We start from the raw sequence: 13,110 nt of genomic DNA, 5'->3' as shown, positions 1-13,110 counted from the left end.
ATGAATATTACAAGCATCTAAAACAAGCCCACAAAGTCTGCTTTCTGCAAAGAACTTTTAATTGACTCTATGTTCTAAATTTACCATATAAATAAAGCTGCTTTGCCTGCCTTTGCTCATTACAGTCAGGCAAGGACAGTTTCTTGGAACAGACTTTCCTAATTAATACTTTACCGAGACATCAACACAAACCAACCTCTAGACTGTAGGGGAAACACATGGCACGCATTTAGGTGTCAGTGCTTTCAATTTTCAATCTGAAAACACGAAGCAAATGCCAACTTTATCCTAAGGTATCCAATAAATTACATTTCAACAAAGCAAAGAAATTAGATTTAATAATAGATGATGCATTTGCATTATCGTGCTTTACTTTTATTTCGCTTCAATTCACTGCAGTGCCTCGTTTCAATGTCTTCTCTTAATGTTCAAGGCTGCTGATTGTGTCGGGAAGACATTTACATGAGAATAAGGCGAGCCCTGAACACAGAACTTGGATCAAACGACTTAACATCCAAAATCTAGACTTTTTAGTTTAATTGCGTCACTTGGGCAGGTGTAAAATGTTTCCGAAATCATAAATCGACTTCAGTCAAGACTTAACATTTATGCTTAAAGAGGGGGTATTATGCTGCTTCACATTTTAAGACATATATATAATTTTACAATGTTGGATGTCCAGACTAAACGTGGGTGAAGTTTCAAATCTGTAGGTAAAAGTATGTTGGAGTAATCCTCAGGCTTCTCAGCTCAGTCTGCAGGCTGCTGTGAACGCCAGGTTTCATACAGTTTTTTCTACACTGATGTCACAAAGTGCAGCCTCAGCAGGATTCGGAGAGCTGGCCAATCAGAAGTAAGTTGGCTTGTAGGGGCGGGGTTTCTTTAAGGGACAGAGCTGACTCTCTGACAGAGGCTGTACGAGGACCTGCACAGAGCACCAGTGTGAGAAAAATGAGTTTTTTTTAACTGTAAATTATGCTAAGCTACTCCACAGGTATCACAAAAATTAGGATAATACCCCCCCTTTAATGTGTGCATGAAATACTAATAAGGGCTATTTTTATCAAACACATTTTGGACACTTAAGAACAGGGTTTACCATGTTTGTTATGGTTATACCCCATAAGAACATTATATCAAACGCATGTCTCTAAGCATCTCCATAACTTGATCTCTCATGTGGTGAAGTGAGACAGATGGATATGGGGCGTGGGCTGGAGATGTTAGATGGTATCAGCTTACCCTGGGCCTCCCTTTGGCCTCAGGGAATACACCGAGCACAAATGGGCCATCCAGAGCTAGTAGAGGGGATAGTGAGTGAGTCATCGAGCACAGGTGATTACCACTGGCTCTCACTCAGCCTGTTCTACAAGCAGCTAATGCTATCACAGCCTGAAAAAAACGACCTCAGTGTGTGTGTCTGTGTGTGATCTTACCCAGCCAGTGTTGGTGCAGATGCCAGGTTGTTAATATTTAAACCTTTGCTAATTTTGGTCGCACATCTGTTCATCAATGCTCGTGTGATGCATTAAAACAAAAGAGTGCAGCCGAAGAGTTGAGGGTATTTGCAGGAGAAAAAGGAGGCGATATACACTGGATTTATGGAATAAAATTAACAGCAGGGAGTCAGCAACTCAATACGTTATAACTATAAGCAGCCAGACATTAAAAAAAAAGAAGAGGCTTGGAAGCTATCCCCCGCTCGCAGGCATTATGGTCTCAACAGGAGAAAACACCAGATGTATTACATCTTCTGGCTGACAGCTTGATGAGCCTTGTGCATAAAAAAAACAAAAAAAACGTCTCAGTTATTTGTTCTTCCAGGATGTTTGGAGTCTTTTGCATACGCGGCCCTACTTCAGAGAGAAATGAGCCAAAGCGCAGTTATTTTTCATGTAGCAGCTCTCCCCTTGAGTGCAACTTTGGAGGATTTTATTTCAGCGCGTTAGCCTGTTATGCAGCTTATTATTCTGCTGTCAACTTCTCGTTTAATCTTCCTTTAACTTTCATATCCAGTTTAATCACGATAATGAGAAATTATGGAGCCCCGGTAGATCCAATAGGCCAATCATTTTCATTTTATTACTAAGGCCTGAAAGGAGCATGGTTTCTTTCTGTTAAATAACTTCACTGACTTATTACTGCTGAAAGATGAGAAAATGTGGCCATGGGGATTTTATATCGAAAGATCATTTGCATAATATCAAGTGACTTTTACAATCAGCACGGTATGTTTTCTACTCCATAATTCATTCATTAAAAAAACGTCTGCATGTATCGCACTCAGCCTCCGTCTGCTATCAGAGTACTTCGCACTTCTTCGGTGTAGCTCTGTCTTCTCATCTGCGCTCAGTGATTTTTTGAGGCTCGTCTCTAAAAGCAGACTGATGAATATTTAATACTTACCGGCAGTGTTGTTTTTTTATGACAGTGGCCATATATTGTATCAGATTCTTATACGGATTGCCCGCAGTGTACAAACAGCTTGATCTCCTCAAGGCTGAGAGCCTGTTATTCATTAAAAGACTCTTTAGATTCTTGTACAAAGTAAAAGTTTTTTTCAGAAGGGGTGGGCAATATGAACTAAAATGTTATCTATTAATATTTCTTTTCCTGTATTGGTACAACACATATAATATGGGATATCACACCCTCACGTTCATGATATCCCATACTATATGTGTTGTACCTCATTTCTCTCCTTCAGGGAACAGAAGTTATAGTTATAACAACGTGAGCAGCCTTGCGACGGTAACTTTTGGAAACGAAACTCACGCATCCTACTTCCTGTCGCCAAACGCACAACCTCATGCCGTGTGCGCGCAGCAGGTGAAGCCGCTAAACACTCCGCGGCACCTCTGCTCCGTGAACGGTCCATTTATGCGGCCACAGCACCGGGACTAGGTTCCTCTAACAACGGGGACACATTCACTGAAAAGCCGACTCGCGTAACTGCACGTCCGACTCAATCATCCCGCCGACATCTGCATCATATACTTTATGACGGCTGAAGCGTTGCGCGCATTTTTACAGGCAAATGACACACACACTGCGTGCAGAGCGTCAATTCTCTTTGTGCTCTGCGGAAGAGATGCACTATGTGATATGAGACGGACTTTTCCTGTAGATAAGTTATGGAAAACATGTACGAAAACCAAAATGTTTGTGTTCTCACGGTATTGACAGGCAGAATGTCACACCGGTGACGGTGTGAAACCGGTACAAGGCCCAGCCCTAGGTTGCACATAATGATATGCATAGCGTCACCCCGTCCATTAACGGGATTGGCTCCTTAGGTTTGTGACGTCTCAAGCCTGCCAATCTGAAAACGTGTTGTTCAGCCTGTCCTTGGTACGCTGCAGTTTAAAAGCAGACAGGCCCAGGCATGGAGATGACTGCTTATGTTGTCCCTGATATGTCTTGTAGCACATGGAAAAAACACCACATGGAGATGTTTACAAGATTAAAAACTTGGAGGGGGTCTTTAACATTTACTGTCTGTGTTGCAGTTCATTCAAGCACCTGATTGGAGGTCTGGAGGACATTGCCAATAAAGGCCATGAGGATGCCGATGCCAAAGCCAAGTAAGAAAATGATGATTAAGTCTTTGCATGAATTAATTTAAATAGCAATTATGCAAGTTGATCTAAGTGCTTTATGCTTTGGGTTTGTTTTCCACTTTATATGTCTTTTGTTTCTGTTCAATTAATTTCACAGATTAATTTTCCGTCTCGGTAACCTTTTTAAACGTTAGCATATCACGACTGCAACATTTCAAAAAGAGAGGCGCTCCAGGCCAGCCGTTAATGCATTGTGCCTTTAGGTCTGTTACATAACAACACAATACCCGCATGGCAGGCCAGAAGCAGAGGCTATGACCTCCGCCTCTATTTCTGGAGGAATTAATATGTACTCTATTTATCGTCGCTATGGAAACAAGAGACTATAGAAGGCACAGGGCACCTTGGCAATGAGGTGGGCATCTTGGGGTTCAGGCGGCTACGTGTTGGCATAATGTGATACCTCGCTCGCGCTGTGCTATGTTGTGGGTCAAGGTGAGGAGAAACAAGAACCCGGTAATGACAGCTTACAGGGAGAGAGAGGGCAGGGACAGATTATCGCCTCGGGATGGGAAAGAGAGATGGACGGAGGGAGGAGAGAACAAGACAGGGGACCAAACGGACCAGACTTTTGTGCGATGCTTTGGATTTGTAGCTGGCTGGCGAGAGTGTCAGTCATCTCATGGAATTTAGTGGGCAGAGAGCAGAACATAACAGCAGTCACTGTTGGACACGGGTCCTGAGGAAAGAGAGAAGACAAGTATAATAGGGGGGCACATCAGCTCGCCCTTGGCCAGATGCCCCTTATGTCTCGCTACCACTGATGTGTGTGATACAAAGAGACCTGGAGTGCTCATTCTCTAACTCATTGTCCCTGTCTCTTTGTCTTTAGGGACTGTTTTATAAGATGGATTTAATGCAAATTAGCAGCAAATCGTACTTTTTCAAAGCCATTATATGTAACCTTATTATACACCCTGTTCTCTACAGAATTTAAAACAAAGCCACTCTCTCTCTGTTCACATTTAAGCAGTTTTCACCCTGATTAAGGTACCTTTCTCTGCCGTTTGCTGTGTGTGCCATCTCCCTGCCCAGCTGAGCACATTTGTTTCTCGGTGAGGAAAGCCTGAGTCAGGATCCCATGGTGATGGAAACTATCTCTAATTGGTCACAGCGGATGAGCACCGTGCAGCAGTACTTTAGCTTTACAGCAAACTACAGCTGCTCTCTGTGTAGTTGACAGGTCTTTTCTTCAAAGACAACCTCCCTGCTATGTGCTATATGCGCACAGTGTCTTTGATGGAGCCGCTGCTTCCTCTGCAGGAGGAGCCTCACGCTACACAAAGTAGAGGGAATTCACTGCTGTACTTTAGCATGCATAAAACATGAACTGAGGTATTTTGTTTAGTGGAAGGCAAGGAGAGAAGGTAAAGGTGAGACAACAAATACAGAATTTCACCAACGATTTAGAGTTAGCATAGCAGTTGGAACATTTTGCACAATTTTGTACCTTTATTACACAGCTTTTTTAAATATTTGATTCTGATTCTGTTAATTACCTCATTCCGAGGTCTGTTATTTCTCTATAGCAGACCATTGCTATGAAGAACAGACTATTGCTAGGGACGTGGCTATAACACAATGCAGAGGACTAACTGCATTCATATCAATCCGCAGAAAGGAGTCTGTTAAATTTGGTGTTGGTTTGTTTACAGAGGGGGAAAAAAGAAAAGAGACGGGGAGAAATCAATAAAGGTTAAAGATGTAAGAAGTGTAGGCTACAACAGAGAGATCTACAAAACTGAGGACGGCACATGAGGTTAAACATTAATAGGAACACAGTACAGGATACGGCGTTTTTTAAAGATGGTGAATGGAAAAGAAAATGTTAACACACTCCGATAGTGATGGGACAGAAACCTCTGCGGTCCCTTTCACCGTGTCTTGCTTAACCATCAGTGGAAATGTTTCCATTTAATGAGTAAAAGCAGCTGGGTTAGCTCATTTTAATGTGAGTAAAAACAACTAGGGTTAGCTCATTTTAATGTGAGTAAAAAAAACTAGGGTTAGCTCATTTTAATGTGAGTAAAAACAGCATTTTAATGTGAGTAAAAACAACTAGGGTTATCTCATTTTAATGTGAGTAAAAACAGCATTTAAATGTGAGTAAAAACAGCTAGGGTTATCTCATTTAAATGTGAGTAAAAACAGCTAGGGTTAGCTCATTTGTACTGCTGGCTGTTAAATAAAAAAAGGTTAAAAGTTCCATGTGTTCGAATTTAACTAGTAACTTTGGCTTTCCTCTGATTGCTCAAGTTGATTTATTGTCTACTTTATTGTAATGAAAGTTACAACCACTTTACTACTTTACTTCTAAACTGTATTAAATTGTCAAGTTTCTCTCTTTAATTTATAAAATGTACAGATGCCCTATCGTGAGTACAAGTACTTTACATCCCATTTGCTGCTCATCAGTGTCTATCCCGCATGATTGAGAATAGATGAGGAAAATGTGACTCAGCACGTCCCATGTCTGTCGAGCTGGTGTGGGAGTTAAATGAGCAGGAGTCAGTGGTAAATAAAAGTGCCATTTAATGAGAGTCAGCTTTAAGGTCAGAGACTCTGTCCTCTCTCTCTCCTCTCCCTTGAGTCAGGCTAGACCAAGAAGAAACCAGAGCAAAGGAAATGACGATAATAGCACACACACAATCTCACACACACTTAGACTCATGGGGATTGCATCATTTTTTATGATCTCATCCATTCACTGATACAGATTATCACCCACTGGGGTGCTACTTGACCTGGACTATGTATGTCAGTGGTGGGAAATGGATTTGCCACGTAACAGTTATATGTTCTTTGTTGTTAAAAGCCTCAAAATACATTTACTATGTATCTAACAAAGTCTCTATATCATGTGGATGCAACTGACTTCAGTGTTAGTCTCCGTGAAGGTCATGGTTTCGACATATATTTAGTTGGACGTATGGTTGGAGTCCCACTGGGTCTGCTCCCCAGTATCATCTTCCATCTATTGCTTCAGCCATGGACATAGACAAATGTTGTTCTCTCTCCCTATCTGAAGGCAATATCCCTTTGAACATGAACAAGTGTTGTTATTGGCCTGTTTAAAGAAAAATAACCAGTGTTGTGCTTATGTTTGTGCTGCTGCTACAGTAAATATCTCCACTATTAATCAACCAGCATTCCTGTGAGTCCTTGGTTGAGATGTAGCATGACTGGAAGTATTATTTCTGAAGCAAAACTATTGATTACAGTTCATTGAAATGATCCGGATTCATCAGTTGGTTTCAAGGTTGTTTTTTTATCCTATTCACTTACGGACGTGTTCATCTTTTGCACAGAACAGAAGGGATGTGTTGATTCTTCCTTTTGCTTCATAATACAAAAGATTTAATTTGTTGTTCGGCTTTGAAAATAGCTTTTTGTTCTTTAAGTATTGGCTCCTTACCTTGATACTTCTCATGGAGCAACGCTGCCATCTGCTGGCCAAATGATGCTATTACTTATGAACCTTTTTAAACACACAAATTCCTAAACCATTTTTATCTTAACAGAATTTACAAGCTCTCCGTTATTAATGCGACCCAAACACCTCACGTCCACACCTCATAGATTCTGCGAGTCCACATATGCTCGCCTGTCACTCACCCTGACATTATTAGTAACCCTGCCCCGCTCACAGTAAGTCATGCTCTCCCTGTTACTTCTTTCCGTCCTTGTCTTAAGCAGAGAGCATTTTGGGATTTGGAGTGTATTCTGGGCTGGCTTCCAGATTATGGGAGGGGAGAAGAAGATAAAAGGATCACCTGTGAATCCTCCGTGCTTGTAGTAGGGCCTATATAAACACACACAAATAAACAGTGACTGTCCTGGTAACCTGGTGTGTTACTGAGAAACACGGGGCTCAGTAACCTGACAACGCTGCGCCTGCTGGTATGCAGTTTGGGGAAAAGGTTTTATCTCGCAAAGTAAAGTCTCTTTCCACGTCTCAGATGACCACATGCTTTTTGATCACATTCAAACCTCGAGCAGCACTCTCAAAGCGAGAGCATACATAACTCAATCCCGGCTGCTACTTGAAGACAGACTACTTTTTTTAGGGTTATTTGTTGATAAATATCTGTTATTATCTTGCAGCTGTAGTGTTTTTGTTTGAGCAAAGGTTTGAGAGGATGGAAGGTTCTGGGTGACCCAAAGAGGGCTTCCCAGGTTTAGATCCGTCCTAAGCCCACTGATCCAGAGACTGAGCTGATGGAACTCTGTCTGGATCAAACAATAACCACAGAAGACACGGACGGGACATCTGGGGATAAGAAATGGACACGAGGAAACAAAGTCCGCCCTGCATGTGAAGATCTGAAATGGCTTGTTGGCGTGTTCGACAGCCGAGCCAAGGCATGTCTTCAGAGCTCGCTAAGCAGTGAGCAGCTCGTGTAACCGACGTCCCGTCTCTGTTCTTCCCTATAAAGAATCAGAACAGGCTGGAGACAGATAGTCTGTGTTCAAAGAAAGGTCAAAACCAGAGGACTAAACACAAACACATCCTGTTCACAGGTTCATATATACACACTTCCACATCCTCAATAACATCCTCGATAGCTTAATATGAGGTTGACTCCTCTAAGATCTGCAAACAAATGAGCCACAGGAGAGACGGATGATTTGTCCCAGTTTGTTTAAAGTGGATTATCTCTTCTTTCATCCTTCATCTCATCTCTAATCCTGTCTCCATTCTGTGTGTTTTTCCCCTTTTTTTTCTGGCTCCACAGGTATGAAGCAGAGAATGCCTTTTTCTCCAATCTAAACCTAGATGACTTCAACATCATCGACACTCTGGGGGTCGGTGGATTTGGTCGTGTGGAGCTGGTGCGTGTGTTTTGTTTCCGTCTGTACAAGTTGTTTAACCGTCTGTACAGCCGATCTTTGTATTTTGAACTTCCTTTCTTTCCTTCTCACTGCAGGTTCAGCTCAAGAGTGATGAGAACAAAACCTTCGCCATGAAGATCTTGAAGAAGCGGCACATTGTCGACACAAGACAGCAGGAGCACATTCGTTCAGAGAAACTCATCATGCAGGAGGCCCACTCTGACTTCATTGTCAGGTACACCCCCTGAACAGCTTCATTAAAAAGCAGTATAAAAGAATCTGTTCTGTACTATGTGTGCCGCACACTTCCCAAGGACCGGTACTTTGTTATCTCAGAGTCAGGAGGGTCTGATTAGTGAAGTTTTCTCTGTGGAGTTTGCAGGTTCTTTGTCATGTAAGAAAAGTTTTCCTCCCACACAAAAGTCAGACATTCTGCCGACACCATCAAGTTTTTTTTTCTATTTGCGTGCTGGAAAATCTTCAACTTTACTGACTCTGAAAGAAAGAAGACAGAACATAAGTTTTTAAAGTATATTCTACACAATACAGTACAAATAATGTACAATAGTTTAATATCTAAATCAATCGCTATATAATCTTTCAGATGCTTTAGTTGTTCTTGCCTTAGGCTGCAAATACATCAGTTTTCTCTCTGTAATGGGGCTATTGTAAGATTTTATATCAACAAATATCTTAAAGAAATAATCTTGAAGATTTTCATTTAAATAAACATCTGTTAAGTCACTATCTATCGTCAAATGAGGTAACACAATGGTGATTGAGCCTATGGCCCACTGATGCAACAAACACACTGCACACAGCGGCTGCTTTTCCGCTCTCTGCAAGTGTTGCGAGTAAACAGTAATCTACTATGGCTGAACAAACAAAGAAAAGATTGATGACTACAGATACAACTTCAAAAATAAGTGAAAATCCAAAGAAAAAGAAACAAATTCGCCGCTCAGAAGAAGGCAAACAGTCTGAAAGGGAAAGCGACCGTCAGCGAGGAAAATCAACCGTGGACGTCACACATGTAACGCTGTCTGGATATCTGGGAAGCGTGCTCCAGCAATTACAGTTTATCGCCATAAGTGTCACCAAAGAGAACGAAACTGAGATCTTCAAGATTATCACTTTAAAAAACAAAAAATTGCTCTATTTCTGAGCATATACCGTGCTAAACACGAGTTAACTGAGACATTTATATCAGAAAAAGCTTCTGACACAAAAGTCTTATTGTAGTTATATTCTAATTTTGGCCTCTCTACATAAATTAAGAGCACCTTTCATAACAAAATGTTTTTTAAAGCTGTTTGAGATGACTCCCGCTCTTTGTTTTCAGACTCTACAGAACATTCAAGGACAGCAAGTACCTCTACATGTGTATGGAAGCTTGTTTAGGAGGAGAGCTGTGGACCATTCTGCGAGACAAGTAAGCCTCATTTCTACAGGTCAGACACTGACTTGAAATATTTTGGTAATGCAAGTAAGAACTGCAGCATGCCTGGAGTGGTAGTCACTGTGATAGTCCTAAAGCCAGGGTCTGCGTGGAGTGCTTATTTATTCAGTGTTTCTAGCTTATCTATAGACTAATGCCCGCGGGTCATTGAGCCTGACTCCTTTTGCTCTGACATATAATTTGTAATCGTTTATAACCCAAGAGTGAACTTTGGAGAATTACAATGTTCGCTTTCTACTTATATTTATAGCCGGTGCGCTTCAAATATTATAAATCGTGGTGACTTGCAGAGATAATTTTATGGAAAGTGGATTTAACACAAATTTTCATTGGAAATCTGCCACAGTGGTTCTGAGCAGAGTGAACCTCCTGTCTGATAAAGAGAGAAATCGTTTTTTGGTGGACTGCTCCTCACAGTTCTCGGTGTGTTTTCAGGGGTTCATTCGAGGACTCAACCACCAGGTTTTACACGGCGTGTGTGGTGGAGGCCTTCGCCTACCTGCATTCCAAAGGAATCATCTACAGAGACCTCAAACCAGAGAACCTTATATTGGACCACAGGGGATACGCCAAACTGGTAAGAGTTCATGAGGCATTACCACCCATCAACTTCTTAACAGTGTCTTTTTTTAGGTCGGAAAAGCTGCGACCATATAAACTCACCTTTCTGTGATGCATTTAAGAGTCAAATGAAATTTGAACACTTGCCTCGTGTTGGCTGTGAATAAAAGTATAAATATAGAATACAGAAAGGTGTAATTGAGGTTAAGTCATGTTCTGTGTTTTTTGGGGTAGTGCCATCCCCCTCACGCCTCATGGAGAAACCAGTTTGTAGCTTTTGGCAGAGCAGCAACCAGCTGCTCAAGCCCTTCTCTCCATCATTAAAAAGCTTCAAGTGAAAAACTCTAATTCTGATTACACGATTTCTAGCTTCACTGTTGTTTTGAGAATGAATATAATCTGATAGAAAAAACTGTATTAAAATGAAATTTATTTCAAAAGTCCTTCATTTTAGCCTGACCAAACAAACAAAATCTTTCTTCCCCTCAGGTTGACTTTGGCTTTGCAAAGAAGATCGGCTTTGGGAAGAAGACGTGGACCTTCTGTGGGACGCCGGAGTATGTAGCACCAGAGATCATTTTGAACAAGGGCCATGACATCTCAGCCGACTACTGGTCTCTAGGAATCCTCATGTTTGAGCTCTTAACTGGCAGGTACAAACAAGCCCGGGAATGTCCATAAAAATAATACAAGTGGAGAAAAAAAACAAACCCTCAATTACAGAAAAACAATTTGGTTTAATGTGACGCTATTAAATTGATCTATAAATACACATACGTCACTCAAGATTGGTATCTCTGCTTCTCTTCTGTAGCCCTCCCTTCTCTGGCCCTGATCCTATGAAAACCTACAACATCATCCTGAGAGGCATCGACATGATCGAATTTCCAAAGAAAATAACCAAAAATGCTGCCAACCTAATCAAAAAGCTATGCAGGTGAGTGTTGATGTTCCGGCTGTTTGATCTCAAAGTGCTTCTTCGAAGTGATCCACGTGCTGAATCATCCGTTTTAATGTTGTTGTTTTCTTTTCTCCTGCAGGGATAATCCGTCTGAACGACTGGGAAACTTGAAAAATGGTGTCAAAGACATCCAAAAGCACAAGTAAGCATGTCTATAAATTAGGGATGCACGATATTATCGGCACGTCATCGGCTTCTGTAGATAATGGCTTGAAAAAAATACTGATATGTAATTTTTCTGCCGATATTTTCCGCCGCTGAAACAACACTTTAATTATGCCGAAATGCTAAACAGTTAAACAACTTTCACAGCTCTTAACTTGCTAACAGTTAGCTCACAGTCTCGTCATTTTACCGGACTTAACATCAAACACGCCGAAAATACACTCGCGGCCAAAGCCAACGCTAACAGAGAGTAACATAAACATCAGTGCAAAACTAACTCACATATTCATGGACGCACACACGATAAAAAGAGTCCGTCAGCAGTCACTGATGTCGCCGTAGTAGGTGCAGTAAACAAGTCCGAGCATGTCTCCCTCACTGCCGTGTTTCGAGGGGATGCTGCATTCAGGTACGCTCAGAAACGTGAGTGATCAGACGTGACCTTTTGTACAACACCTCTTTTTGTCCACTACAATAAGTGTAGGCATGATATCAATTCCACCACAGGTGAGACTCGACGTTCTCTGCAATTAGGTGGAAAAAAACGTGTGCCTAATATATCGGTATCGAAATCGGCAAAAAGGGTTGGAAAATATCGGCATTTCGGATATCTGCACCAACATCCAATAAAGTGCATTCCTACTATAAATTAATATAAGCTTCTTATTCATACATTTCTTTCACTGTAAGTTTGTGGATTAAAACATATTAATGAAGAAGTGATGCTGTTTTTCCTGTAGATGGTTTGAGGGCTTTAACTGGGAGGGCTTGAAGAAGGGGACATTGACGCCGCCTATCATCCCTAATGTAAGTGCACATAGCTGATTGCCTTCTAGCTTTCTCTTCTGTAGTCAACTTCATACTCACAATCCACTTGTTGCCTCCTCTCTGTGAATGTTTCCCCTGTTTTCCTACCAGGTCACATCAGCAGTCGACACGAGTAACTTCGACAGCTTCCCAGAGGACAACGAGGAGCCGCCTCCAGACGACAACTCCGGCTGGGACGTTGATTTTTGAAGTCCGCCTCTCTCACCTTAAAACCAAAAGGAACTCTTCTTTTGTTGGCTTGGAGGCCGTCATGAGGACGTAGCTGTGTTGTAAAAAAACAAAAAAAAACTGCTTAGAAACAAAAGAGAACATATGGAAAAGAAGAAAAACGGATGGATGGCAAACCCTCTGGGTCACCGATATGCCTTTATTTCACTGTGGCTCTGGATCAAGCATTTATAATGGGACTGCTGTAGCACTTCTTCAGTGTTGTCTTACACTCGGCTCTAAAGGCAAAGGCAAAGAAAGTGCAGGGATACACACACATACACACACAACACAACAGAGGCCGATAATGGAGCCATGTAACAGGGAAGATATCAAACGTTTGACAGTCTAACTTTCAGTTTTAGGACAAACGAGTGTGATGGTGGACTGCTCAAAGCGAAGGGAACACGATTCTTTCTGTCTTTGTTTCTCTGCAATATTTGGGTGAAATATTCGGCGGACTTTGGGAGGATTTA

At 41.6% G+C, this 13,110-nt stretch overlaps 1 protein-coding gene across 1 annotated transcript in view; it reads left to right on the top strand.

The window, feature by feature from the left end:
- LOC138588210 (cGMP-dependent protein kinase 1-like) overlaps positions 1-13,110 on the top strand; it is an 88,191-nt gene extending 75,081 nt beyond the window's left edge. Inside the window, exons 9-18 of the mRNA XM_069658155.1 lie at positions 3,510-3,584; positions 8,357-8,453; positions 8,549-8,688; positions 9,796-9,885; positions 10,348-10,489; positions 10,963-11,126; positions 11,288-11,410; positions 11,514-11,576; positions 12,340-12,406; positions 12,518-13,110. Coding sequence (XP_069514256.1) covers positions 3,510-3,584; positions 8,357-8,453; positions 8,549-8,688; positions 9,796-9,885; positions 10,348-10,489; positions 10,963-11,126; positions 11,288-11,410; positions 11,514-11,576; positions 12,340-12,406; positions 12,518-12,616 — 1,060 coding nt within the window. The 3' untranslated portion in view covers positions 12,617-13,110. The remainder of the gene's footprint in view (positions 1-3,509; positions 3,585-8,356; positions 8,454-8,548; positions 8,689-9,795; positions 9,886-10,347; positions 10,490-10,962; positions 11,127-11,287; positions 11,411-11,513; positions 11,577-12,339; positions 12,407-12,517) is intronic.

Source organism: Semicossyphus pulcher, unplaced genomic scaffold (assembly GCF_022749685.1).
Source record: "Semicossyphus pulcher isolate SPU_LCO1_2020_fin unplaced genomic scaffold, fSemPul1.0.p SCAF_12, whole genome shotgun sequence".
Classification (NCBI taxonomy): Eukaryota; Metazoa; Chordata; class Actinopteri; order Labriformes; family Labridae; genus Semicossyphus; species Semicossyphus pulcher.
This window is presented reverse-complemented; position numbering and strand designations above follow the sequence as displayed.